At 41.2% G+C, this 27,941-nt stretch overlaps 1 protein-coding gene across 9 annotated transcripts in view; it reads left to right on the top strand.

Moving 5' to 3' along the window:
• LOC147032944 (nuclear factor 1 A-type-like) overlaps positions 1-27,941 on the top strand; it is a 401,548-nt gene that overhangs the window by 23,998 nt on the left and 349,609 nt on the right. For 6 of the 9 annotated variants that reach the window (XM_085870982.1, XM_085870988.1, XM_085870983.1 and 3 more), the window contains exons 1-3: positions 1-514; positions 668-757; positions 11,322-11,853. The exon at positions 1-514 is cut by the window's left edge. In XM_085870982.1, coding sequence (XP_085727108.1) covers positions 488-514; positions 668-757; positions 11,322-11,853 — 649 coding nt within the window. In that variant the 5' untranslated portion in view covers positions 1-487. The remainder of the gene's footprint in view (positions 515-667; positions 758-11,321; positions 11,854-27,941) is intronic. The other 3 variants (XM_085870986.1, XM_085870985.1, XM_085870984.1) reach the window with 2 other exon arrangements.

The following is a 27,941-nucleotide window of genomic DNA, read 5'->3' as shown; positions in this document are numbered from 1 at the left end:
GGACGCTGTGGTGCACGAGTACTCCCCCTTCTCTCAAATATAGCAAAAAGAGAGCGGGAAAGTGAGAGGGAGAGGGATAGAGGGAAAAAAAAGAGGGAAAAAGTTTCCATTTTTCTGCTCTCTTTTGGTCTCTCTTTTGGCTCTCTCTCTCTCTCTCTCTCTCTCTCTCTCTCTCTCTCTCTCTCTCTCTCTCTCTCTCTCTCTCTCTCTCTCTCTCTCTCTCTCTCTCTCTCTCTCTCTCTCTCTCTCTCTCTCTCTCTCTCTCTCTCTCTCTCTCTCTCTCTCTCTCTCTCTCTCTCTCTCTCTCTCTCCCTCCCTCTCCCTCTCTCCCCCACTCTCCCATTCTCCCTTTGTATCTCCCCTTTTCCCTCTCTATCTACTCCGGTTATTTCCATACATCATAAAGTTACTTGACATGAAGAAGTGCAATGCAGACTGATTGACTCTAAGGCAGACATCCCTGTCCTGGTCCTCCAGATCCATCACCATGTACTCTCCTCTCTGCCTGACACAGGTAAAGCGCCCGTTGGCTTCTTCTCGCAATGCTCACTGCGTTACTATGTTTTTCCTTTTTTTTTACAAATACGTTCCTAATCTGCGGTACAATCAGCAGCATTGTTTTCGCTTCTTGGGGGCGCATTTTTGTCTTCTCGTGCTTCATTTCCAGTGTGTAAAGTTTGAGTTCACCGGGTCGGTTCACCATACACTTTGCGGGCATGGAGCGCAATGCACCTCTATCTGCCCGATGGACTTTGCGGTATGAAACTTTTTTTTGTGTCGAGTTCTTAACTTTGGTGAAGCATTTAACCATAAAATGTTGTCCTTAATGCACAAGGCAATCTCGCGACTGTGCAAGCCTCCATTCCTCTGGGTCACAGAATATACGAACAACATTATTTACTAAGAGTTTTTATCTCGCGCTAACTTTGTCCTTGGGGTTCCGAGTTGTGATGAAACATTGCGCGTCCTTTAGATAATCCGTCGCCTGTGATTTAGTTTAAAGGCAAAACATCCAAGTTGTTTTACCACATTTATTTATGAGTGATGCATCCTGCAGTCTTGCAGAGCTTCATGTACCGTTTCAGAATTTCTTCAAATGCCCAGCTGCGTTATTTATTATTTAGCGACGCGTTATCCGTTTGCTTGCTATCGATCTACCGAAGCTTTTTTGTATCGAAGAATAGATGTTGCGCGCTTGCACTTTTCCGGCTCGAGTTTCGATCCAGTGCCTCCCAGTGAGCCTGTAAGAATATCTTCCGAAGTGGTATTCCAGTCCTTCATATATATTGTATCCAGCATGGATTTTATGGACCTCGAGACGTAGCTATAGAGGCCTGAAATGTACACCGCTTGATTAAACATTCCGATGCTCCAGACACGTCTCTGCTCTGAATATCAATAAAGATGCAAGTTTGTCTTATGAGAAGAGATATGCATGTGCCCGTTTGCCCCCTCCCTGAATCCAATTTACATGCTGGATTTATAGTTGTGATATATTCTAAAAAAATCTCAGGTCTACTAAATTTCCTTCATCTCGATATTTACAAATGCCTATTTGCTCCACAATACACCTCAAACGATGACACCTGCATGTTCTCAGGGATGAAAGGCGGTTGAACTTTTCTTTAATTAATAAAATTCACGTCGACACATGCCGTGTGCGCTTTAATAAGCACACGAACAGCAGTGCGTTGCCTGTTTGTTTGTGCCACTGCTGCTGATATATGCAATCCGAGCGTTACTCGATGCTACAATCTTGATTGGATATTATTCAGGGCATACAAGTCGGCATGATGCTGAAACGTACAGCTGGGATTACAAACAACGTTGTATTGTATTGTATTGTGTTTTATTTTATTTTTAAAATTACAAGGCATTTCGCTGCAAATATAGTGACAATGGCAATGAGGAGCGGGACCGTTTACTTTATGCAAAGTTTTTTGGGGGGGAGCAGGGGACACTCCACAAGTTGATGAAATGGACCCACTGTCTACCTTCCTTCATCCCCTTGCCAACTTTTCCCCACTTGCAAGCCCTGCCAGCAGGGAGTAAAACCAGCGAGCCTCACAAACCAAACATTTCAGAAATTTCAGCGAAAAATGAACCGAAACATGAACCGCCTGTTATTTGTGTTTAGAGCCGGCGAATGCTTTTGATTATTTCTTAAAGCAATATTTGCTGAAATATTTTGAGTTTGTTATTAAAATTTGAGCAAGTCAGTATAATAAATCAATGGGCAGCTGCAAAAGTACTTTGGTATGCAAGGTTTTTTGAAGAGGCAACATACTTGTGGGTTATGTACAATTGTTGCTCACGGTGCAGTAAATATGACCTGACTTTTGTGGTCTTGTAATTACTATCAGTGATATTTCACCGCGTTGTTGTTCAACTAATTAAAAAGAGATGTCACTGAGCGCGTGAGAAAGTTTAGAAGTTGACAAAAGTCATTGCATTTGAAGGGAATAATGACTGGACTCCCACAGAGATCAAACTAACAGGGCCATGGCCTTTGGATCTACAATGAGGTCTCCATATACTGCATGTCACACAGATCACAGTTGACTCTTCCCTCCAGAGCTACTGAAAACTTGTGAACAATTAACAGTTGGCAGCACTTTTTTTTGTCTTGGTTTATCACGGGAGAGATCTCCGCCGCAGGGTCCACTAACCAAACAGTTGGGTTTGTAATGGCCAAATGTGTTTGCAAAGTTTCACACGTAATAGTATTTTAGTATGCGTAATGGCCTAAACGAAACAATAGTTTGGCGTCACCTGTTTAAGTGCTGAGATGAACTAATTAATATCAGTTAATGTTTGGTGTTCTCTGTAATCCTAAATATACAGTATTATTTTTATATATTTACAGTATTTCATATACTCAACTGCTTCAAAATTATATGCACGTTGTTTGGAACCAACAAGTAACTGTACACATTGGGTACTAAAAGGCCTACTATATATATATATATATATATATATATATATATATATGTATATATATGTATATATATGTATATATATATATATATATATATATGTATATATATGTATATATATGTATATATATGTATATATATATATATATATATATATATATATATATATATATATATATATTTACCTTCATATGATTATTCTTGCTGAAACAAATCCAATAACACCTTCATTCCCGACCACAGTCTTCCTTCTTATATATTTCACCAAATTCTACTTCATAATCCTTGTAGTGTATTGAAAGTACTCCCATTATATTTGCCTTCTGTTCCTTGATCCCCAATACTTTACATTCTATCATGCGTCCAACACCATTTTTCTCACTTCATCCAAAATTTCCAGTTTTTCTTATGCATCCTTTCGTTCCACTGCCCCATCTTCTCCTGACACTCTCTGGCGTTTTCACCCACATCTCCACACCATCTCCTTCACAATCTCAAAAAATTTACTTCTCAATTATTTTTTATTTCGCCGAACTTCTGCCCTCCTCTCTCCCTCTGACCTCCACCAGCCCTCCCACACATTCTTTGAGAATCCCATGCCTGATTACATTCCCAAATTTTAAGATGAATGCTCACCTCCATTTTTTGTTTGCCTCGCTATATTTTCTCATCTGTGTAATGAAATCCCTTGTCACGTTACTCTTCCACCAGTGTTTTGAAAAGTGCTACCCATCGTCACCTTGCACTTTCTCCCGTACCTGCCTCTGCTCTCTTCTGATATATATATATATATATATATATATATATATATATATATATATATATATATATATATATATATATATATATATATACAGTGCTCCCTCGCTATATCGCGGTTCACTTTTCGTGGCTTCACTACATCGCGGCCTTATTTACAAATCCAAAAACCCAAGGGCTTTGAAAAATAAGAATAAGAACGTCTTGCCTGTGTATTGGATGCACAATCAGAAGGCGTGGATCACAAAAGTCCTCACTTCTGATTGGTTCCATCAGTGCTTTATCCCAGAGGTTCAGCGTTATCTATCAGGGAAAGGCCTCGATTTCAACGTGCTTCTGATTATGGACAATGCAGGAGGTCACGCCATTGACCTGTCGTATGAAGGTGTGAAAGTAGAGTTCCTGCCACCGAACACCACATCACTCATCCAACCCATGGACCAAGGCGTTATTTGTGCATTTAAGGTGCTTTACACAAGACACACCCTTCAACACCTGGTTGAATCTGGACGTGGACAAAGACTTCTCGCTGAAGGCGTATTGGCGAGACTACACAATCGCAACCTGTCTCATCAACATACAGAAGGCCATCCAAGACATGAAACCCAACACAAATAATGCCAGCTGGAAAAGATTATGGCCAGAAGTGGCAAACGTCTACAAGGGATTCATGCCTGAAGAGATAAACCACTCAGCTGTGGATAAGGCCGTGAAGCTAGCAAAATTGCTGCAAGGAGAAGGCTTCGAATATATGACCTCTGACGACATCAATGACCTTATCGATGCTCACTCGCAACCATTGACTGTGGAAGATCTGACGGAGCTGACGAAGTCTGCGAGCGAGGAAGAGGAACAAGATGAACCGGGGCTGAAGAAGAGGAGGTTGGTCTAACACTCGATCGTCTTGCAACGATAGTCAGAATGGGCAAGGAGCTCGAACAGGTCATTCAAGAGTGGGACCCACAGATGATGCGGTCATTGCAATTCAGCAATGAGCTTGATGGGTTAATGTCCGTCTATAAAAACCTGCTAGCCCAGAAGAAGAAGAAGCAGAACCAGCAACTCCTCATAACTATGTTCCTCGTAAAAACAAAAAAAGAGGTCACGTCTACGCCTTCGCCTACGCCTACGCCTTCAGCAGAAAGGTTAATAAGAGTGTGTGGATGCTGTGTAATGGTTTAAAATACGTTTAAAATGTGTTGAAATATATTTAAATAATGAAATAAATATGTGGTTTCTACTTCGCGGATTTTCACCTCTCGCGGGTGGGTCTGGAACGCATTAACCGCGATAGGTGAGGGAGCACTGTATATACATATACAGACACATATGATCTGAGAATATCCCGAAGACTATCAAGCTCAGTGGGCTGTTGCTGCGTAAGCAATGGGGTCCTTGGGCTTGAATCCTGGGTTAAGTCAGAATTTTTTCACACTAGCCCCACGTGGGAACTTATTCCTGTTTGTTAAATTTCTATATGAGGTTTCTCACACACACACACACACACACACACACACACACACACACACACACACACACACACACACACACACACACACACACACACACACACACACACACACACACACACACACACACACACACACACACACACACACACACACACACACACACACACACACACACACACACGGTCTGCTTAACAGGTATGTAAGATATCTGCCATTATAAAGCTTGCAGTGTTCATGTGAGAAATTTCTAATGATATACGAAGACTTAATTTCTCAGTGGGCTGTCGCAACATAGGTGATGAGGTCCCTGGGTTGAGTCAATTTTTTTTCACACTAGCTCCATGTAGGAATTTATTCCTGTTTATTATATATATATATATATATATATATATATATATATATATATATATATATATATATATATATATATATATATATATATATATATATATATATATATATATATATATATATATATATATATATATATAGAGAGCCTGGTGTGTTGGCGCAGTGGTTAGGGCAGCGGCTTGGGATCCAAAAGGTCCTGAGTTCAAGCCCCGTTGTGCCACTGAATTAATACACCAGGGGGTTGACTCAGCCTGTCATCCTTCCGAGGTCGGCGAAATGAGTACCAGTGTACTGGGCCGGTGTATACCCCGGTTAAAATAGATGTACCATATCCCTGTGTCGTAAGAGGCGACCAGAGTTGTGTCAGGAAGGGCATCCGGTGTAAAAAATGTCCCAAATCACTATGCGGATCATACGGATGATCCGCTGTGGCGACCCCCTAACGGGAGCAGCCGAAAGAAGAAGAAGAAGAATAAGATATATATATATATATATATATATATATATATATATATATATATATATATATATATATATATATATATATATATATATATATATATATATATATATATAACACACATATTCATTATTTATTCCCTCTATCAACTCCATAATATTATTACTGCTACTCCCACACCTTACTGTTTTAAATATATATTTCCTTCGCATGTCATTATTTATAAAGTTTGTTGTAATTTATCTCCTCTATTGTTTTACCAAATTTTCCCCATACTTTGTCTCAGATTCTCATTCATGGTTTCCTTTACCTTCTTGATGAAATTTCACTTTACTGCATCACTTCACAATATACTGTCTACTTGAGCCATGTCGACATATCTTTTTTTTTTCCTCTGTAGAACGAATTTCTTATTATTCCTTACACAAAGTATGCCATCTATCAAACTTTCCAACCTGTTCTCCCACAATCCTCTGTAACATATTTTCTATTATCTTCTCCACCTGCCACTTCATGTCTCTGAACAAATTCTTTCTATGCAGATTATTATACTCTTGAAACTACTTTTTGACGATGTCATCATCTCTCTTACAGTTGAGTTAACCGGTCAGCCCTGTATTTATCATCCCCTGTATTTCCTATCACTCCTCTAATGCATTGTCTATCGGTTCAGCTTGATCACTCCTTTATACCGTTCATATATAGTTTATTTACACACAGAATACATTGCAAATGCATTTTGAATTGAACCTGCCAGGCTACACAGGCTTCCACCCTGAGCCCATGGGGGCCTCAAATCCCCTCACCACTCCCGGAAAGTTTTGCTGACAAGGCGGAAAGGAGTTTGAGGCTGTTTACGCAGAGCTGGACCCTCGGCCCTCTACTCCGGCACCCCACTTCCTCTACCTCCTCCTCCCCCTCCGCACCCCTTCCCTCATTCCCTTTCCCTCTCTTCTGTCTTGCCTGTTCTCCCTCTCTTCCCTGCTTCCCTCCCACTATTCCCCTCCTTGTCCTCCTCCTCCCACCGTCCCAGCACCCTGGCTCCTGTGTTCGGAAGCAGATGTTTGGGGCTATGAGGGGAGGGGGCCACAGTAGGGGTTATGGGTTAATGTGTACAGTCGGCATAACAATACATATAGCGAAGAAGGTGGAATGTGCAATGGAGGATTGTGAAGAGCTTAGAGATTGGAAGTAAAACGAAGTAATGACAGGTATAAATGTTCTATATCAAAGAATGCCGTTTGTGAATTTTTTGGAAAGTTTGTTGAAGTAGATTCGGGAGGGGGGTATTTATAGGGAATTGGGTAGAAGGGGAGGGAGGGGGGGATGACCTAAAACTTGCTGAACATTTGATTCCTTGTCTGTACAGTTCTCACCTGTCTGTTTCAACTTGTCTATTGAATTGTTTATTGCATAAACATAACATCATCATTAGATGCTATAATTCAAATTGGATTTGCTAATCCAATATTTATGCAAAAGTGGCCTCGATTCGTCTTTTAAATCACTGTAGAAAATCTTATCTGGCTAACATTTGGGTTTTATGCAAACCTGTGTTTTAAAACCACAATATTAATGCACAAACATCGTATTATTATAATGAACATTCCTGGATTTTAATTACCTTTTGTTGTCAGAATAGGGAATCGGTTAGAACCTGGGTATTTTTCGCTCTTGTGTTCAAACGTTCTTCATTATCCAGGAGAACGTTGCAATTTTCTTGCCGAGGTATGTGAGTGAAACCGATCTTGTACACATCTTTTTAATGGCTTTGTCGTGAAAGGCACTATACAAGTGAGATATTGTTATGAATTATTAGTGTTAATATCGGCTGTGCGGGTCTGCCCTGGATAATGGGCTGCTCAGGAAAAGACAAGCAAAGAAAAGGCATTTCGGGTGAAGAATGAAAGTCCAGAGCTGTTTGGAACCAAGTGCCGAAAATTCAGATTAAATAAAGTTCAGCATCTGGATAATATACGAGTCATGTTTCGGTGAACACCCTTGAGAAGCTGACATTTCAGGATAAAAATGGATTTTTTTTTTGCAGTAAAGAAGATATGAACAGAATGATGCTGACGATTTTGAAGTTCAAATTAAACAAATTTCATCTATAATATAAAGGGAGCTTGGTCTCGGCATGCCTGCCTGCATGCATCCATCCAACAATACACAATCGGCAACGCAGCATGCACGTACGCACGCACCATAGCACGCATATACATGTATACAAACATATACGTACACTCAGTATTTAACGTGCTTCACACACGCATGCAGTGGTATGCTACACGGTTAATTTACATTAAAACAAAGTCTCTTCCTCCTTCGTTTTCTTCTTCACTTATAAGAATGGTGAATCTCATTCAATCCCTTTTCTCATATCGATTAGATTCAGTAAATGATTGCTACATTCAATATTCCATTTTCTTCATATAACAGTAATATATCGCCCTAGTAAACAGTATTTCTGATTGTACACTGCCTTTTAAACTGTCACAAAGCTGGTTGCTTGACTTCAAGCACAGGTGAGAAAAGCATATGAACAATAAAGTAGCTGATGGATAACTGTAAGTGGCAGCCAGGAGAACAGGAGACCCAGCAGGTTTGCAGATCAATGCTGACCAATCAGAGTTCACAACAAAATATCACCCTCAACAAACAATCCCTACCTAACTAGAAATGTGGTCTACTCTGAAGTGCTGTAACTCCACCACTTTCCACAGGTACTAATTAGCACGAGTACTAATTTAGAGAGAGATATATATATATATATATATATATATATATATATATATATATATATATATATATATATATATATATATGCATTTCTGCATAACATGAAGTTGGGGAGGGATTGTGGCATTTGAAGGTGTTTGCAGTATTTATCACAATGGTTTTTTTTTTTTGGTTTCAAGTTATACCTTATACTGACTGCTTGGTTTTCATTTGCAACTTAAAATATATGTAACTGGTCTCACAGCAGTTAAAGTTGCAATAAAAAAAAATGGAATCAAAGCTCCTAAAGAAGTGTAATTATTCAAAAATATATAGAGTAATGGAGGGCAAAATAATCCTATTGGCAAATGTGGGGAAAGATGCACCAACCCCCCTCCCCCTCTCCTGCCCCATACATATACACCCTCCTCGGTGCTTTTGTTCAGTTTATTGAACATTTTTAAAATTTGAAATTACCTGCTATCCTGTCAGCCAAAAAAATCCTCTGGTGTGAACATTCAGGGGATTGAACATATAACCAGGAACGAGTATGTTATAAGGTGGTGGGGGTCAGGGGAGATCTTCCCCCGCTTTTCAAAGTTGATGGTAATTGACATCAAATCTACATTTTGTGTATTTACATTCTACTGGAGAAAACAATGGAGTGAAAAGCTAAAGATAGTGTTCCGTGTAACAGAATGGGGCCGGGATAGATGTTTGTAAATATGACTTTGGAATGTCAGAGAGGAGATGATAGAAGTGAAGTTCTAAGAAAGGGAATGTCATTGAAATGGAAAACAAGAAAATGATCTTTTTTTTATCGGCCAAGCAAGATATTGCCATTTTAGACCAGAGTGACTTCTCCAACGTTCGATGACTTACCTGTAAACGCATGTTCAGATTGATGGAATAAGATTTGATGTCTTGACAAGGCGTTTCTCACCGCCCCTTTAACTATCACGCTCTTTTACCTTATTCCCTCTAAAGCCGATCCTTGTTATGTAATTGCTCCATAGTTTTGCCGACAGCCCCAAACAGGCAATCATATTAGTGGAAGCGGGCAGCAGGGACAAGCGCATGCCCGACCTGTTGCCCTAATCCAAGAAGCATAATTCTTATCAAAGCAAAATATTCACACTGTGTAAGTTTCTTCTTTCCGAAAGATCCATGAAAAAAGCTACACCAGATGCAATCGTAGCACAGCCATCATTTCCCATACTTACCTTCTTTCCCTCTATTCCTTCCCCCTACCCCTCCATCCTACTTCCATCACGATATCTGATTATTTACCTCTGGGAAAATGATGTGAACATGTGGTCTGCATTATGGCTCAAGATTAATGCCAAAATAGACTTTCGTCCAAAACGTTGGCGGGCCGGGTGTTGTGTGATAAATGTGAGTCGACACAAAGCTTTGGCCAGTGTTGATGTCCCTTATGACTCATGGCTGCACCATAGGATCTCACTTAGCCAGGTGTATTTACTTTTTTGGTGAAAAAGAGAAATACAGATCTGGTCTAAATACGATGTTTATTATGTTCCAAGGAACCAAAATTTGAGCTGTTTCATAAAATTGGTTGTAATGGAGATTTTGTTGAATTTGTTTGGTGCTCATGTTTTGTTATTGATCAAAACTTCTGGTGAAATGATCTTATTTTATGAATAACTTTGGAGTTGCATTGCTAAATGTATAATTTATACCTTGATACTCGCTTTGTTGTCTTATATGGTCGACCCATAACTACTGTACACTTCTCAACAATAATTTTTTGAATACTTATTTGGATTAATGCAATTTTGCATAAACCATTAAGGTTTCACAGACCATTGTTGCCTTTTTCAGACTTTACACTTGACAGGCTTGCAGTGTTTGGTGGAGTTAGGAAGGAATTTAATTCAAGATTCCAGTCTCAATCCCAACCTTCTGCTGAAATCATTATCCCGCAGTTCCCACCCACTATGGACCAGATGTGTAGGGAATGGAATAAAGAATGCACTCAGCAGAGTACGGCAGGGGTGTGTGAGCAGGATTTGACAGTCCGAATGAAACGTACTACCTTACAGAGACATGCTTTTGACTGGGCAAAAGATCAGAAACTTGACATCCAAGGGTTCATTTTAGTCTTCTCACTTTCAGGATGAAAGAACAGTCACCACCCATGGAATGTATTATTGAAAGAAAAAACACCCCTTTGAGGACTTCAAATGAATTTCTTGACTTTTTGAGAAAAATATGGAAGCAAAATTACACAGGGAATTATTTTCCTTGTTTTAGCACCTGGATAAAGTTTTACTACAAAGACAGGCTGAACTATCTGACAGTCATGTGATTTTGGATTTTAGGTTTAATCTCCAGATCACCATTGTAATTAGTGAATGCAAACTTTAATCTTCAGATCGAAAATTTCGACAAACTTGCATTTTCCTTATTTTAGGCCTAAACCATTAAGCAAGCACCCTGTCTACATTGAAAATGATAATGTGAAGAACTACAATCCTTGTTTTTCATTAAAGTGTGACGTTGACATTGTTTCACTAAGCCATTGAGAGTTGGGTCAAGGTTTGCTGAAACCTGAGCAATTTACCCTTTTTGTTTCTTTCTCCCTGCCTGCTTCCTTTGTGACAGGATGAGTTCCATCCCTTCATCGAAGCCCTCCTGCCACACGTACGCTCTTTCTCATACATCTGGTTCAACCTGCAAGCACGCAAGCGCAAGTACTTCAAGAAACATGAGAAGCGCATGTCCAAGGATGAAGAGCGTGCTGTGAAAGATGAGCTCCTGGCTGAAAAAGGCGAGGTCAAGCAGAAATGGGCCTCACGCCTCCTGGCAAAACTGCGTAAGGACATCCGCCCCGAATGCCGAGAGGACTTCGTTTTGACGGTGACGGGTAAAAAGGCACCCTGTTGTGTGGTTTCAAACCCTGATCAGAAAGGCAAGATCAGGCGGATTGACTGCCTACGCCAAGCTGACAAAGTTTGGCGCCTGGACCTTGTGATGGTCATTTTGTTCAAGGGAGTGCCACTTGAAAGCACAGATGGCGAGAGGTTGGTGAAGTCGCCACAGTGTGCCACCCCAGGCCTGTGTGTGCAACCGCATCATATTGGAGTCTCCGTGAAAGAGCTGGACCTCTATCTGGCTTACTTTGTCCGTGAGCAAGGTACGGCAAGGAATGTTTTTGCTTTATACTTGATTTGTTTCATCATGCAGTTATTTTGTTAAATTATTACAGCAGATACACTGACATATGTAATTCTGACAACCCCACATGGTTCCATGTCTCCTTAAAATGACTCCTGTTTCTTTATTTCATAATTCCTTGTCTCCTTAGGCTTGAATTTTCTTTCCAGTATTTCGTGTGATTTTCAGAGTTCCTTTCACCTAGCTATTGCGGTGAAGTGTTGGCCAGCTTACACTCTCACCAGCACTTTTGTGACAACGATGCCTGCTGTGTCATGAAATTGTAGAATTGATGCCAAATGCAGCCTCCGCTTTCGTCCCCTGACCCTGTCCCTCTCCGGAATGCCTCATGGGGGTGGAAGCTGGCCCAAACAGGGCTGCAGCAGTGAGGCCACTCTGTCAACAGACCAGGCAGGCAGGAAAGAGAGTTTAGAGCTCTGGGTTTTCCAACAGCTTGGCTTTCATATTTTGCAAGTTGGAGGGAAGGTGGGGGGAGGGGGCTGGTGGAAGTACTGGGGTGATATTTTTCACCCAGCGATTTGTGTTTTAGTTTCACTGACGGCAAAACTTGTTTCTTAAGCATTGTTTGCTCTTTGGGTCCTTTTAGGTGTAAACTACTCCTCATTTATGTTTGACACACTAATGAAGTGTTAGCTCTGCGACAAGTGGGTGACCTGGATGTGTATTTGATTCGGACAACATTTCCTGGTAATCATGTTGATCTTCCACCACCTCAACAAGAAGTGTCTTGGAGAGTGTCCAGCTTTTGTTTTTAGTGGATCAAATAATCCCAAGCAAATATTGTAAGCAGCACTTGTATTTAATTACAAACCTGTATTTTGTAACACATGAATGAACATACCCAGTTTTATTAAGTAATGAATAATCACATCTGAAATGTGTGACCACCTGTGTTCTACAAACCCCTTTTCTGGGGGGGGGGGGGGGGTTAAAAAGTATTTCTGTTTATTTAGCTGCTTTGTGGAGTGGAGCTGCATACAAACGACAGTGGGGAATGATGAGGTGAACGTGTTTCATTTTTGAAAACTATATTATGCTCAATGGGCTACAGGCATATACTTCAATCAGTCATGTCAACACAAGTAGTGGTGAGCGAAAGTTGGGGTGTGGAGGATTAAAGGCTAAATCATGACTCAGGTTCAGCATTACATATTGTCCACTGAAATTAACTAAAGGTTTCTGGAGAATGTGCATGACAAGCGAGGACTTGTGTATGTGCGAAGTCTAAGTCGCATTTTCTTTCTTGGCCCTATTCGAGCTCAATTTTTTTTGGATGAAATAACCCGAGATGCTACCTCGTGGCCGGCAGGCATTCTGTTATCACCAAGCCGCCCAAACTCGGCCTACCAGGAATTTCTCACAAGACGCACCTGCCCTCGATTATTTCCTGCTCACCTTGCCTTTATTTACTGGCTCACATCATCTTCTTTAGAATGGTTTGGACTGAGAGGCCCTCAATCAGGAAGTACGGTTGAAATTATCATGGACTTGAATGAGACCTTTTTTTTTGGTTTCACACTTTTAGCCTCAAATGATGGCTGTTGAATCGGAAGACCAAAAGTGTTACGATAGAAATCTGCAATGGAGCTTACAAACCATTCCTTTCAAGTTGCTCTGGTAACCCCGCTGCTGCCTCAGAAAACTGCCATTTCTCTGGGCATCTCTGTTTCGGAATGATCTGGGCACAATTTGCTGCATTCTGGGCCCAAGGCCAACTGGCCAAATAACAGCAGAAACAGAGAAACTAGCCAACTAACCCCTCCTCTCCACCCCACACTCCCACTGCCCAATAGTCTCTCAGCCTGCCCCTTTTTGAAAAAGTTTCTTACTGAACTCCCACCCCGTAGACCAACCGCAAACACAAATGCAATCACTTGATTTCCTGTGGTATCCAGTTCCACATATCAAGGGAAATTGCAGTAATATGGGCAAATCGGTTTCAGTTTTCTCTGGTAACATTATGCACAGGTTGATATATATATATATATATATATATATATATATATATATATATATATATATATATATATATTTTAATACGAACCACATACCTGCTGAGATTGCCCTTCACTCTTTCTTTTTGATGTCATTTAATATGTAGGATCAAATATTCACCAAACAGTGACAATTTCTCACTCTGGAGAGGGGTGAATTCAAAACTCGGAGGTTCAAAGTCAATTTAGGTGCAAATTAGGAAAATTTCCTGACAGAGAAGGATGAAATAAGTACATTATTGGGGGAAGATGCACACGGGGGTATTTTTTCTCCTTCGGACCAAATACATCACAGTAAGACACCATAATTAAACACAAAGATATAGCTACCGCTACTTGACCTAATTGTACTTTCCTTTTGCATCTTGGTTTCTTGCTGCTGCAAAGCAAGTTAACTCGCCTGTGTTTGTTTCTCCAGTGACTACAGAAATAGTTTGCCATTTTCTCCTATTTTTTTTTTTGCCGCAAACTGGGGAGATGTTTTTTTTTTTTTGTGCTTTTTATTTTTTTTAATTGTGCAATTTTGGAAGATCTGAAATTTCTGGAGATTTGGAGCCTCTGCCGACTGGGTAAACCTTGGGCTGTGAAGGTTCTTCGCGTTTCTGCTGAACGAACTCATTCTTTCATGAGTGGTCTTATGTACTTAGTAAAGGCTTCGAATGGCTCTCAGCCAGAAGGTATAAATGATAGCCTGCTGTTACCCCTCCAGCTGTGTAGCTTTGCCTTTTCCTAGCCTCATGCAATCCAGAATGCCAGCTTAACTGCTTTTATTAATTCAATGAACCCCCTGGGCAATCCATCATTCAAGGAAGAACTGTGCTGAATCAGGAATGAGAGAGATCTTCACAGAGCATTACCATGGACCACCACCAAAACAGGGCAGTGCACAATTGTCGCAACGATTTTCACAAGTTGACATTAACACAAGTCCGAGAAAGAGCTGTTTTGGGCTTAATATTTTCACCAGCTGGGCAAAAATTGTCATTGAATTAAAGCTGAAGGACACGATGAATGCAAAAGTGCTCAAAACACAAAATATTCATAAGCTAGGATAGAAAGAAGGCATAAATAGAAGTAGCAATAAAAAGAAGCTCGTAAAGACTCAAGAAGAGAAAAGAAAGTCCACTAATGACAAATGTGTTATACAGGCCCTGTATTTCATTTGCATAATGAGTGTTAACCACAAGGAATGGTGAATTATTATGGGGAAAAACTCAACCCAAATGAAACATCAATCCACGCAGAGATCTCCATAGGGAATTATCAAGAACCACCACAATGGTGGTGTGTGTGTGTGTGTGTGTGTGTGTGTGTGTGTGTGTGTGTGTGTGTGTGTGTGTGTGTGTGTGTGTGTGTGTGTGCGTGCGTGCGTGCGTGCGTGCGTGCGTGCGTGCGTGCGTGGCGGTGGAGAAAGAGAGAGACCGAGACACAGAGACACAGACTGAACTTGACTAGCCTCTATTAGTTATTTGCAAATCCAACACGAAGATTGTATAATGGTTAGAGCATCCACTATAAGTCTGGGAGGTCGGTGATGTCGAACGCAGGCCGAGTCATACCAAAGACTTTGAAATTATACGTGCTGCTTCCTTGCTTGTCGTTCGGCATTTATAAAACGATAGAGCTTGGACAAACAACCATAGGATGGCAATAATAGTGCAGGCTTTGATGGGCCTAATGGCCTCCCTCTGCATTGAAATTCCTTGTAAAGGAACTCATTATAATAAAGCACAGCAGTGCACTTGCTATTGAGCTCTCTCAGGTAGTTTAAAATCTTGACCAGCACTACACTGTTAGACTCATGATTCACAGGCAGTGCACTCCTCCTGTTCCTTTGTGACATTGTGTCACAAAGGAACAGCACCATCTCTCAGTTGGATGTTCAGTTGGGTGTCCCATGTCCTAGCATTGATTGGTGGATGTTAAATATCCCACAGTTTTTCATGAAGAGCATAGAAGAGTAATAACGGCACCCTGCACAAATGACAAATTCCTGTGCTAACCAACCATAGGGCTTATCCTGGTCACCTTCAAGTGCTAGCTCGTGAAGTACTCTGTGTGCCAAAGGACCAGCATTCTTCCAGGATGTGTTAAGCCAAGATACAACGATTGCACTATCATCCTGCAATTGACTGAATCAGTCCAACAGCCCTAGAAATGGCACACACATTTAAGTCCACTGCCAGACAAGGGCCTCCCATAATATAGTCTTTATTTTTCCATTCCCTGAAATTCAAAGCCATTGCATTCAAATTAATTTTTCTATTTCATCTCTCTATCTAATCTTTGGTCTTTCTCTGCTTCTTCCTGGTCCTTCCCTGGTGGCCAACTTGTAATTATTGTCGTCCATGGGTTGTCCGTTTTTCCTTGCAAAGTGTTCCCGCCGGTTCCATTTCAGTTTTTTAAATTGTGACCATTATATAATTGAATTAAGTTTTCTTTCTGATGCATTGGCATCTTTTCTTGCTTCTTTTTTGTAATGCCGAGACAGCATATCTTTCCATGGCTCTTTGCATGGTAATCAATTTTTTGCTCCATCTCTTTTGTAAGAGACGATGTTCCACTGCCATATTTCTTTGCTGGCATTACGGATTGATTGTAAACTTTATTTTTCAGACAGGAAGGCAGTTTATTCTTCATGACCTTTTAAATTTACCAAATGTTGCCCATCCTCCTGTTGTACATCTCTCCACTTCTTCAAAGTGAATTTAGTTCCTTTTCTATGAGTTGGAACAGGTGAAGGTAATTGGTATTTTTTTTTCAACTTTGCAAGGATCTATGTGAATATATTGCTTTTTGGCATAGCTGTTGAACATGAATTTTGTCTTCAGCCTATTCATTTGTCATCCAAATTTCTGACTCACCAAATTCATACCTCTTCCATAATCATTTTCAGGTCTTAATAATTGTTTGAAATGTTTGAAAAACTGCGAATTGTAGGTATAGTTTTTCACCGTCGAGATTTATTATTATATTTTTTCCAATTTAGCTGTTGGAGCACTCCTTCAATGCATGCAGTGAATAAGTCTGGTGAGTTTTGTCGCTTTGACTAATGCCTCATTTGATCTCAATCTTGTCTCTAATTTGGTGCAGTTTCAACGTGGCTGTTCCACCACTGTAGTCCGCTTAATTTGTTGATACATATGGAGTTAATGTTGAGCGTGCACGATGCATTTGTTTCAATGTCATCAAAATCTTTTTCAGAATCGATAAATTAGCCACAATTTACATTTTCTCGATTTCTTTCTTTATTTTTTGTTTCCATAAATTCGTTTATTGTTTGAAGATAGTCCATGGTTGGATGAAAACCTATTTTTCTCATGGTTGGATGTTGTCCAGTCCAATTGCGAGTTGATTATTGATAACATCTGTGGACAATTTATTAATATTGGATTGCAGGATAATTGGAAAGTAATTATTCAGTACCAGCTTCTCTCCTTTTTTTATGGATTATTTATGGAGTCCTTTTTTATGGATCTCCTTTTTTTATGGAGTACCAGCTTGGAGTTTTTTTTTTTTCCATTTTAGGGTTTAATAAAAATATATTCGAAAGAATTTGAAATATTTTTGCAAAATCACTATCGAGTATGGTTGTTTGATCACAATATGAAAGCCGGGTGCTGGCTTAGCGGTTAAGGTGGCTGGCTAAAGATCTTAAGGTCTTGAGTTTGAGCCCCTGTCAGCTGTTGAATTAACACCAGGTGGGGTTGGTTCAGCCTGACATCCTTCTGAGGTCAGCAAAATGAGTACCAGTGTACTGGTAATAGAGGGCACTTTATCAGCGGCACAGCCATGCCTTCAGCCAATAAGGCTACCCGACAGCCATGTGCTACATACAAATGAAGAATAACAGGAATGTTGTGCCAAATATCCTGTTCTTTCCATAGTTCTGTAAGGTGAGTTAGGTTCCTCTTGTTCTTGTCTGTTTCCAGGTAATCCCCTCTGGCCTCGAGGGGACTAATGTACGGACTCTGGTGGCCATTCTAACACTTGGGGAACATCAGCTGTAATCTTGTTCTCCAAATACTGTTTACTATATTGGAAGTGTTTTCGATCATTATCTTGTTGGAAATTGAATCCTCTTCCAATTAAACAATTTCCACTAGGAACTGCATGGTGCTGCAGTATCTGCTTGTACTTCTTTCTTTTTTTTTAGCATCGCATTAATTATAGCATGTTTCCAAACACCAAAAGCTGAGTTACAATGCCGGTCAGTCAGAGAGTCTCCCCTGTGTTTAACAGTCGGCTGCAAACATTGCGTGTCGTAATGTTCTCCAGGTCTTCGGGATATAAACTGGCGTCTGTTAGATCCAAAAAGTTAAAACTTTGATTCATCACACTCGAGTACCCAATTTCATTGTTTAGTCACCCAATATTGGTGGTGCCTTGCAAATTCCAGTGTTTCCACCTGATTCTGTGGTATCAGAAATGGTTTCTTTGCTGCAACCATGCCATGGAGACTTGCTACAATCAGCCTTCTGCACACAGTGCTGGACAAGATGTTAATGTTCAGGCCTGTTCTCATTTCATTTGTTAGCTGCTGACTTAATTTTCTTCTGTTGTGTAAGCTGAGCAACTTTAAGTGCTTTGTCTTGCCTTGAGGAGGTTCTTCTCGGTTTTCTGGCCTTTTCTTGTCTTGTACTGATCCAGTTTATTTAAGGCATTGCAAAGTGTACCGCATACCATTGCAGGAGATCTTTAACTTATTCTGCTGTTTTCTTCATAGTATGCCCTTCTCACAGAGTTTGGATCTTCACATGTTCTGTTGAAAGTTGCTTCTTGGCAATATTCTGAACCTAGACATTCAAGCAAGGGAACAAGCTGATGAAAATTAATTTGACATATTCACTCATTTGTAACTTTTATTGTGGTTTCTTGTAATTCGAATGAATGTAACTGGTGTTGATTACTTCAGTAATTTATTATTATTTACTGTACAAAAATCCACAAACTGTTTTCTGGATATTTTCTTTGTGGGAAGTGGATATTACTAGCACATGATAATATATGTTTAGCAAAATTAAACCTTTTAAAATTTCCTCATTTACTACCTCGCACATGAGAAGAAAAAAGTGTGGTGAAGCAATTTGTTCACTTCGTGTATCTATCTGTCTCCAGACATCAGTCTATTTCTGAAGAACGACTTAATATAAATTGAATGTTGTATTTTGAATACTGTACAACACAAATTGGATCATGAATCCGAACAGGAACCTGCAGTTTAGCAGTACTTTGGCTCTCAATTTGCCAAATGGTAAGGAATCTCGGTCTGTTTGTGTATGCGCAGAGAGGATGTGATTTTTTTATTTATTTTAAAGTCTGCCTGCCAGAGAGGGAGTCAAATAAAATGGGAATTCAATCATTCCAAATAGGAAACTCACTGTTTTTATGTGCATCATAAAGGACACAAACAGGCACAAATTACTAATTTAATGTGTTAAATATGGTGGTGTAAATGACAGTGCATCAACGGTGGTAAACTTCCAAAAAAAAGTGTTTTTTGTTTTGTTTTTTTTCAACAGATTTTAAAATCTTTATTTTATTTCAATTGAATGATACATTTGAACACCGAAGAACAAAAATCGCCTTCTTGGCATTTTCAAAAACCTTCCCTTTAGCAGGACTTGGACAAAATGCAGGGTGTTCCAAAAAGACCCGGACAACTTTGGTTAACCTCCGCCATCGAAGATGGATGGAGGTTACTGTTTTCACCCCTGTCTGTTTGTTTGTTTGTGAACAGTATTATGCAAAAACTCCTGGACGGATTCTCGACGAAACTTGCTGGGGGGATTAGGTATGGTCCAAGGATCATGTCATTAGATTTTGGACTTGGTCCAAAAAAAAACTTAAAATTTTGCAACTTTTTTTCAAAAAAAATTTCCATTTTATTTGAAAAGTATTTGAATTTTTTTTTGCATTTCTACATGTTTTAAATGATTTCCAACTCTGCCCCCCCCAAAAAAAATTTGTTAGAGAAAAAAAAAAAACAAATTTTGCAACTTTTTTTTTCAAAAAAATTTTGATTTTATTTTTTTGGCATTTCTACATGCGCGTCGATCTAGTTTAGTTTATTCAATCGTGGTTCAGTAGAGTCTGATCCGTTTTGACCTACAATGAATAGGATATCAGGTTCACTTAAGTGACCCAGCAGTATTGGTGGCGGAGGTTTTGCACTCTACCGAGTGCTCCCCCTCTAGTTATTCATAGATTTAGAGCCACAAATGATATTGTGATACTCTGGTTTATATGATACAGAAACTCATAGTTTTGTGTATGCCATCAACACACTTCAATGTGAGCCCCATTTGTCATGCACAGGACATCGTGGCAGTACACAAGTTCTTGCCATTTTCGGCTCAGCATGTTTGTGTCCACCAGTGTGCATGCAGCTGTGATCCAAGAACAAAGAATCCTTTAGGTTTGTCATCTTGGTGTTGTAGACAACATCTTTCGCAAACTCCCACAGAAAACAATATACAAAGCTGTCCAAGCGGTCTGGTGATCGTGGGCGCCAGGTGTTTGGTCAATCTCAGCCAATCCAGTGACCTGAAAATTTTACATTTGGGACAGCTCAAACGATTAAGGCCCAATGAGGGTGAGCGACGTCGTGTTGAAAAATGATATCGGGTTGCAGGTCTTCAATCTGCAGGAAGGCGACTCCTTCCAACATGTTCATGTAAGTTGTTGAGGTCACTGTATCCTATACAAAGCTGTCCAAGCGGTCATGGAGAAGGCCACTTCACACATTGACCTTTGGGCTGTCACATATGTGTTCAATGACCATGTGCGGGTTTTCAGAGCCAGAGATCTTCACATTTGAGCTGGTTGACCTTCCCTGATGCATAAAAGCAAGTTTCGTCCCTGAACATGACCTTTTTCAGGTAATCTTCGTCATTCTCGATGCGACTGAGCATTTCCAAGGCAAATGCCTTGCTCTTAGGGTCCATCATTTGGTTTGAGCTACAACAGAATCTGCATTTTTAGGCATAAAGCTTCAGTCTTTTATGCAAAATCCTGTGTGCAGTGGTGGTTGGTAGTCCCAGTTCTCTGCATTCACGTCAAATTGCTTTCCTGGGACTTTGTTGAAATGATTTACACACTCGTTCAGTGTCTGCTGCACTTTTACTTGGTCGACCTGTACCTTTCTGTTTGACAACTTCCAGTCTCCTCATACCTCTTGTACCTCTCTGATACTAGTCTGCAATGGCGGATTCCTTCCATACCTTGTCCAGAAGTTACGCTGAACTTGCGTGTCAGATCGCCTCTCAGTTAACCATTCGACGCATTGAGCTTTCTCTTGTGGAGTCGCAATTTTCTTTTATATTAAACCACCAGATCTGAAAATAAAGAAAACTATGAGTTTCTGTATTGTATAAAACAAAGGGCATCATTGTATCATTTGTGGTACTAAATATATCAAAAATCAAAGTTGTCCAGGTCTTTTTGGAACACGCTGTATGACACCATTTTAGGTAATACTGACCGATCAAATTTTCCGCTCGCTCTTTCAGCGCTGGGGAACATTGAGATTCAGACAAAATGGTGACTCGTAGGAAATGGAGATTGTGCTCGGAAGTGCAATAAGCAAGGGTTCAAAAGACCTTTCCCATGTCTGTTTTTCTCTATTGCATGGAGTAAGGTGTTCTCAGAGCTCTCTCATTTCATTTATTTAAAGGAAACTGTGATATTAAATTTACCTTCACAGAAATTTGAATTGTTGTCTCCCTATATTACACACTTTTAACTTCCCATAAATGATTAATGGGGAATAGCACCACAAAAGTGAAAATGGCCAAACCTTTTCACAGTACTGTGTCTTCTAAAAGCCCAGGCCTCAAGCCCCACTCTTTGTGTGCACATGCATACTTTGGCTTTTATTACCTCTGGACCTGCCTTCATGCACGAGGCGTTCCTCATTGGCCTCCCGCTGCCCGTGGATGGCCCCACCTTTTAGGCTGTCCCAACCCTCTCCAGGGTTACCAAGCTCACTGCACTGCTGTGGCCTTCTGTATTTGGCCAAACGGCCTGTGTTGTTTCTATTCCAAGTGCCTTTCTGCTTACAAGTCCTCCACTGGCTTCGCCTGTATAGAGGGTCAATCCAATACTCCCTTCTCTATTCTGCTCTTGGATTTATAATCTCTGCTCCTTCATTGCATATATTGCACACAACTTACCTCTGACAGATCCATAATACATGAGTAAATCAAATATACTCAAGCACATGGACCAAACTACTCTTAGCATCTTATATCCATGCCCCCCCCCCCATTTTTCCAAGAAAAACACAGCCTCCTCCCCAGAACCTTTGGCTCCTGGCAAGGATCCCTCTGAGAACCCAAGATTCTGGCCTAAACACTTGGAGACGCACACCAAACTCACCAGGGGTCCTCCACCCAATGGCCGACTAATCGAACATTCCTCCCCGTGGGTTCTCCATCCACAGTTGCACGCTGGGTGAATGGAGGTGAGCCATGGCAAGGGGCTGCAGTTCTTTCTCTCTCCAAAAACCGCATCCACCTTTGGATACACCCAACTTCCCCACCTACAAAGCAGCCTTGCAACACCTCTCCCTCGTGGTCCTCGCATCACACCATTACAGGTGCCTAGGAGAGATCTCATTGGTCCATTGGAGTCCCAACCTCTTCCAGGGTCCGAGGACCCCATCGGCCCAAAACTGTTGCTTGAGTGACACCCTGATGGACAGGGGACACCCTACCAGACCTCCCGTGAGGCCCTGGTCAGTCATACAACTCCCTTGGTAGGACCCAATGTCTTAATCCTGTCAGGCCACCCCCTCAGCTGCTTGGTGCTTCCCAATCTCTCAGGGGGGCAATTTCCCATGAGGCTGGCTATTTTAACTCCCCTCATTCCTCTCAGCCATGGAAGGAGGTGGTTCCCAGGCTGTATGATTCAGACCATCTTAAATTAAATTTAAAGGCCATTTAACTGGCCTCCTATAACCGAATACAGCTGCGGAATACATCAGCTCTTTGTGCTGATGTTTCTATTCCTTTCTTTTCGTGCAAAAATCTCAGTACGTCCTGTCATAGAATTCTGCTTGTAGACTGATAAGTTTCTCTTCCTCTCTGTTACTTTTTACATTCCGAAGTTGTTGAAGTTTTTTAATGTCTTCTCTCATATCTTCTTTTGAATCATATTCAGTTTTCAGTCCTTTACTTTCAATGGATCAATCAATATATATATATATATATATATATATATATATATATATATATATATATATATATATATATATATATATATATATATATATACATATACACACATATACAAGCCGGTAGGCGGAGATGGGTCGCCGAGCATGGAAACTATAAGATATATAGCAAAATGGATGTCATATAGCGGATAGGGAATCACCTTAAGATTATTCATATCAAATCTCATCCAGTTCCATCTACTGATAACTACTCGGTATCCATTTGAATGAAAAGTACCGAAAATGCGGTTTGATATCGGAAATCCCCAAAGTTGGAGGGGGTGCTGTGGGTGAATAAAGATCTAAATCGAAAATCCGGCTTGATCGTTTGTGCACAATGTATTCCAGACGATTAGTGTGAATTTTCATGACCATCCGACCATAACCCAAGGAGGAGTAGCATTTGGCGCGAAGGCACCTCCAGCTCTCGCATATTATCGATTTTTGCACTAATTGACCTTTGACCCCTGATCTAAGCGAAATCGGTCAATATGTCCTGAGGCAAAGTTGTAGTACTCATTGAGTACCAGGAACCTGCAAAGTTTCATTCGTATCGATGCACTCACCTGGTCGCGAGGGGGCCTTCAATTTTCACGCATACCCTAATTGTAGGGGGCGCTGGGGGTAAAGTATTCCATATATCACAAAAACCGGAATATCTTTGATAGAGCATCACCTGCAGATCATTCCTGCCAAATTTCATAACCCTACGTGGGATAATGGCTTTCGGAATTGATTTCGCGTGAACGGTACCGATTTTGAAGGTTTTTCGGTTGTTGCTAGGGAACCAAAACGTCCCGAGCAACCATCACAATTTCGAAAGCACAAGGTCATAAGATGTACCTACCACCGAGTTTGGTCAAAATCAGCCCAAGTTTACTACCAATTATGCTGATGACAAACGAACAAACATCCAAACAGACAGAATTACTGACAATAAGGGTCACCTATTTTGGCGAGCCAATATATGTGTGTATATATATATATATATATATATATATATATATATATATATATATATATATATATATATATATATGTATATATATATATATATACACACACACAGGATGTCCCAAAAAAATGTACTCGCTCTTTAAATGATAATAAATGCGTTGTTTATTGACTTAGAAACAAGATTAATGGTTAAGTGTATAAATGGATAAATGCATGTTTACAAATGTTCAAACTGACGACCATCACGTTCCAAACACAGCTGATAACACGGACCAATGGACTCAACAGCGTTACGAATCATTTCATTTGGAACTGCAAGACATTGTCTTTCAATTTCCTCTTTCAGCTCATCAACTGTTGTTGGTTTTGAGCCGTAAACCTTATCTTTGAGGTATCCCCATAAAAAGAAGTCCATTGGAGTGAGGTCTGGGGAACGCGCAGGGAATTCAACACTACCTCTTCACCCAGTCCATCTGTTCGGAAAAGTTGCTTTGAGATAGGCCCTTTCATCATGGTGATAGTGGGGAGGTGCTCCATCTTGCTGAAAGTAAATCTCTTCATCACCAAATATCTCTTCGACACGTGGACCGACGGATTCCTGCAGCAAGTTTAAGTAAACATCCCCAGTGACAGTTTGGTCAAAAAAGAATGGCCCTCGGATGCCCAATGCTGATATCCCACACTACACAGTAACCCCTGGTAAGTTTAAATGTTGTTCCATAGTTAAATGCGGATTTTCAGGAGCCCAGTAGGTGCAATTGTGTCGGTTATTTGAGCCATTTAACTTGAAGCTGGCCTCATCGCTCCAAACAATTTTGGATGGAAATGCTGCATCTTCTTCGCATTTTCCCAGGAACCACTCACAAAATTCAGCTCTCCCATCAGGATCGTCTTCATTTAGAGCGTGGATTAACTTTGGAATGTAACTTTTCCAATTAATTCGCTTCAAAATGCGATGGGCGCTTGATTTTGGGATTCCTGTCTCACGAGCCATTTGTCGTACAGATTTCCGTGGGGATCTGTGTATGATTTCCAGCAATTGAATTTCCTTTGCGGGGGTGGTTGATGACCGTGGTCTTCCTGAATGCTCCTTATGGACGTCATGCACAGTTCCATCTGTTTCAATCTTATCTCGGATGTGAGCAATGGTGCGTCGCGTTGGTGGATCTTTGTGAAAATGTCTTCTAAATTGTCTGTGCACTTCAATGATGTTTTCGTGTTTCCAGTAGCACTTTATGATAAATTTTCTTTCTTCAAAACCTCGTCGTACTTCTGCCATTATTAGGGTCAATTTCATCTGAAAATCAATGAAAAATTCATGAGTTATGAGGAGCCAAAATGTGAGTACATTTTTTTTGGGACACCCTGTATACAATTTTTTTATATATATATATATATATATATATATATATATATATATATATATATATATATATATATATATATATATATATATATATATATATATATATATATTGTTACGAATTTCGGTCCGCCCGGCGTGCGATCGGCCACGTAACTCAAATCGCGACCGCGTCGCCCACCGGAATGGACAATTCAGTCGTGACCCTCCTTGGAACTACCGCCAGGAGCTAGTCACGGGTGGGTCTTTCGACCCCACCACAATCGTGCCAATCGGCCACCCGCGCAGGATAGGATTGTTCGCCAAACTCGACCTACCTAAATACCTGCACGGGTAGTTAACCGGGCGATCGTACCTCGCCGCTGGCCGGCCTAGGACACGAACCGCTTAAGCGGTCCCTTCCGTGCTTCAGCGATAACCGACCCGACGGGCGTGATTATTTACCGGGTGCTTACACCCTTCTACCAATTCCTTCCGTGATGTAAGATGGAACTTTCAAACAAGGGAAAGGACGCAACGAAACGGGGAACAGTTTGACAAGCACATTTATTGCACATGGATACATTTATTATACAAGCACATATGCAGTCAGGAATGCAAAACACTAACATGCACATATACAGAATAAAAGCAAAGCAAAAGGTGCTACGACCATCTATAAGCAATTATGTACAGTCACTTATACGGTTTTACTTACGGGACTCGGGGCCACAACACGCATTCAAAGAAAAAGCAAGAAAAGACCCCCTCATAGACAAGGGAGTCAGACTGGGCCCGTATGCCTAATGCGCATGGAACCTGGATGAGCGGCCAGGTCCAGGAGACTGAAGGGTCTTACCCGCGCCCTCGTGGCGTGATGGCAGGCAAGCCGCGATGTCAGTGTAGCTGCGCCTGGCTTCGTGCCCCTGGCGTGGTCGGTGAGCTCTCTCCGGCGCTCCCCGTCTGCCTTTCCCGTCGGCTTCAAGCTCCGTCTCCCGACTTGACTGCCCCGCCGACACTGCACTCGACTTGACTGCCCCGCCAACACTGCTGCTGCCACTCCACTGCTCCCACTTTTCCGCGCTCTCCAGACCCTCCAGACTGCCACTTTTCTGCCGTGAGCTGCGTTGTGCTCGTGCTTATATAGGCCGAGGGAGGAGCGTATATGCAGATTTGTGGATCACAGCGGGTTCGGAGGCGGGGCCACGCCACCCGATGCTCAGCCATTGGATGGATGAAAAGGGGGCGTGGAGCATTCCTGATCCGTTTTTCGAGGCAAAAGGAACGCATTCACAGCCCATGGCACGACGTGTGGTAGAAAGGCGGAGGTGGTGGGAGTTTGCTGCGGTGGTTTGGGAAGGGTGTTGGTGGTGGCGATTTAGTTGCTGGTGGGTGTCGTTTGAGAATGGCGGTAAAGCGATGTTTGCGGGGTGGAGTTGTGGAGGTAAAGAGGTGAAGGTGGTGGTGTGTGGTGTTTGAGTTGTAGTTGTTTGGGAATGATGTTGGTGGTGGCGATGATTGGTCTAGAATAATGATAGAGAAAAGAAAAACGGCTAACTCAAAGGATCACAGCCCTGTGAACACGGAAATTCCCTCTAAACAACGGTGGGGAAATCTAACTACACAATTACTTATCGTCATAACTGATCTAAGGACCCTTTATGGTGTATTGCGAATTTCCACAGCCGTAACAGTATGTATGTATATATATATATATATATATATATATATATATATATATATATATATATATATATATATATATGTATGTACATGTATGTATATATGCACATATAGGGGTGGGGGGGGGGGTTGGGAAGCTATCTGGGGTTCCCACAAGACTCCCCGGAAACGCAGGCCGTTGCACACGGATAACTCTGACGCGGCTGGTCGCTAACCGACCGTGAACGCCAATAACTCAACCACGTGACTTCGGCTCCTCCGTCTCGTTTCTCCGGTTACCTGAAAAATAATCACGTGATCTCATTACCGGGGGACACGCCGTCAGTACGCTTTGTCCGAACTGGATCACTTTATCGGATCAGATGCAGCCAAGCGACACTGCCAAGGACGTACCAGCAAACAGGAACGGATCGTTGGGAATAAATTCTCGGCTAGGTTAGGATGTGGACCATGCTGGATCAATGAAAGAGAAGACAAAAACGAGCTGGGACCTTTTCAGCAAAAGGATTTATTCCAGGCAGGTGAGGAAAGATATGACACAATTAATGGATTTATTTTTGTATGTAAGCAGGTATAGTCAGGAATTTGTGAAGTGCGCCAATAATACAAGCAACTTACAAAAGCAGACACAGAGCAAGAGTTTTCCTGATGTACCTTCTGCAATCTTAACTTAAGCAAGGACAGGTGTCATGACACACATGCACACGCACGCGCACACAACCCGATGAAGAAAAGTTAAGGAAAAGAAAAAGGATAGGAGATGAGTAACGGTCTCTCAATACCTTGCACGATTGACCGACCGTGCCACCTAGCATGTTGTGGGGGGATGCTCCGCTGGCGTGTGGTCTCCCGCT

This window comes from Eptatretus burgeri, chromosome 2, assembly GCF_056783735.1.
Source record: "Eptatretus burgeri isolate ZD-2024b chromosome 2, Ebu_testis_v1, whole genome shotgun sequence".
Classification (NCBI taxonomy): domain Eukaryota; kingdom Metazoa; phylum Chordata; class Myxini; order Myxiniformes; family Myxinidae; genus Eptatretus; species Eptatretus burgeri.
The sequence above is the reverse complement of the archived record's forward strand: the minus strand, read 5'-3'. Positions and strand labels throughout refer to the sequence as shown.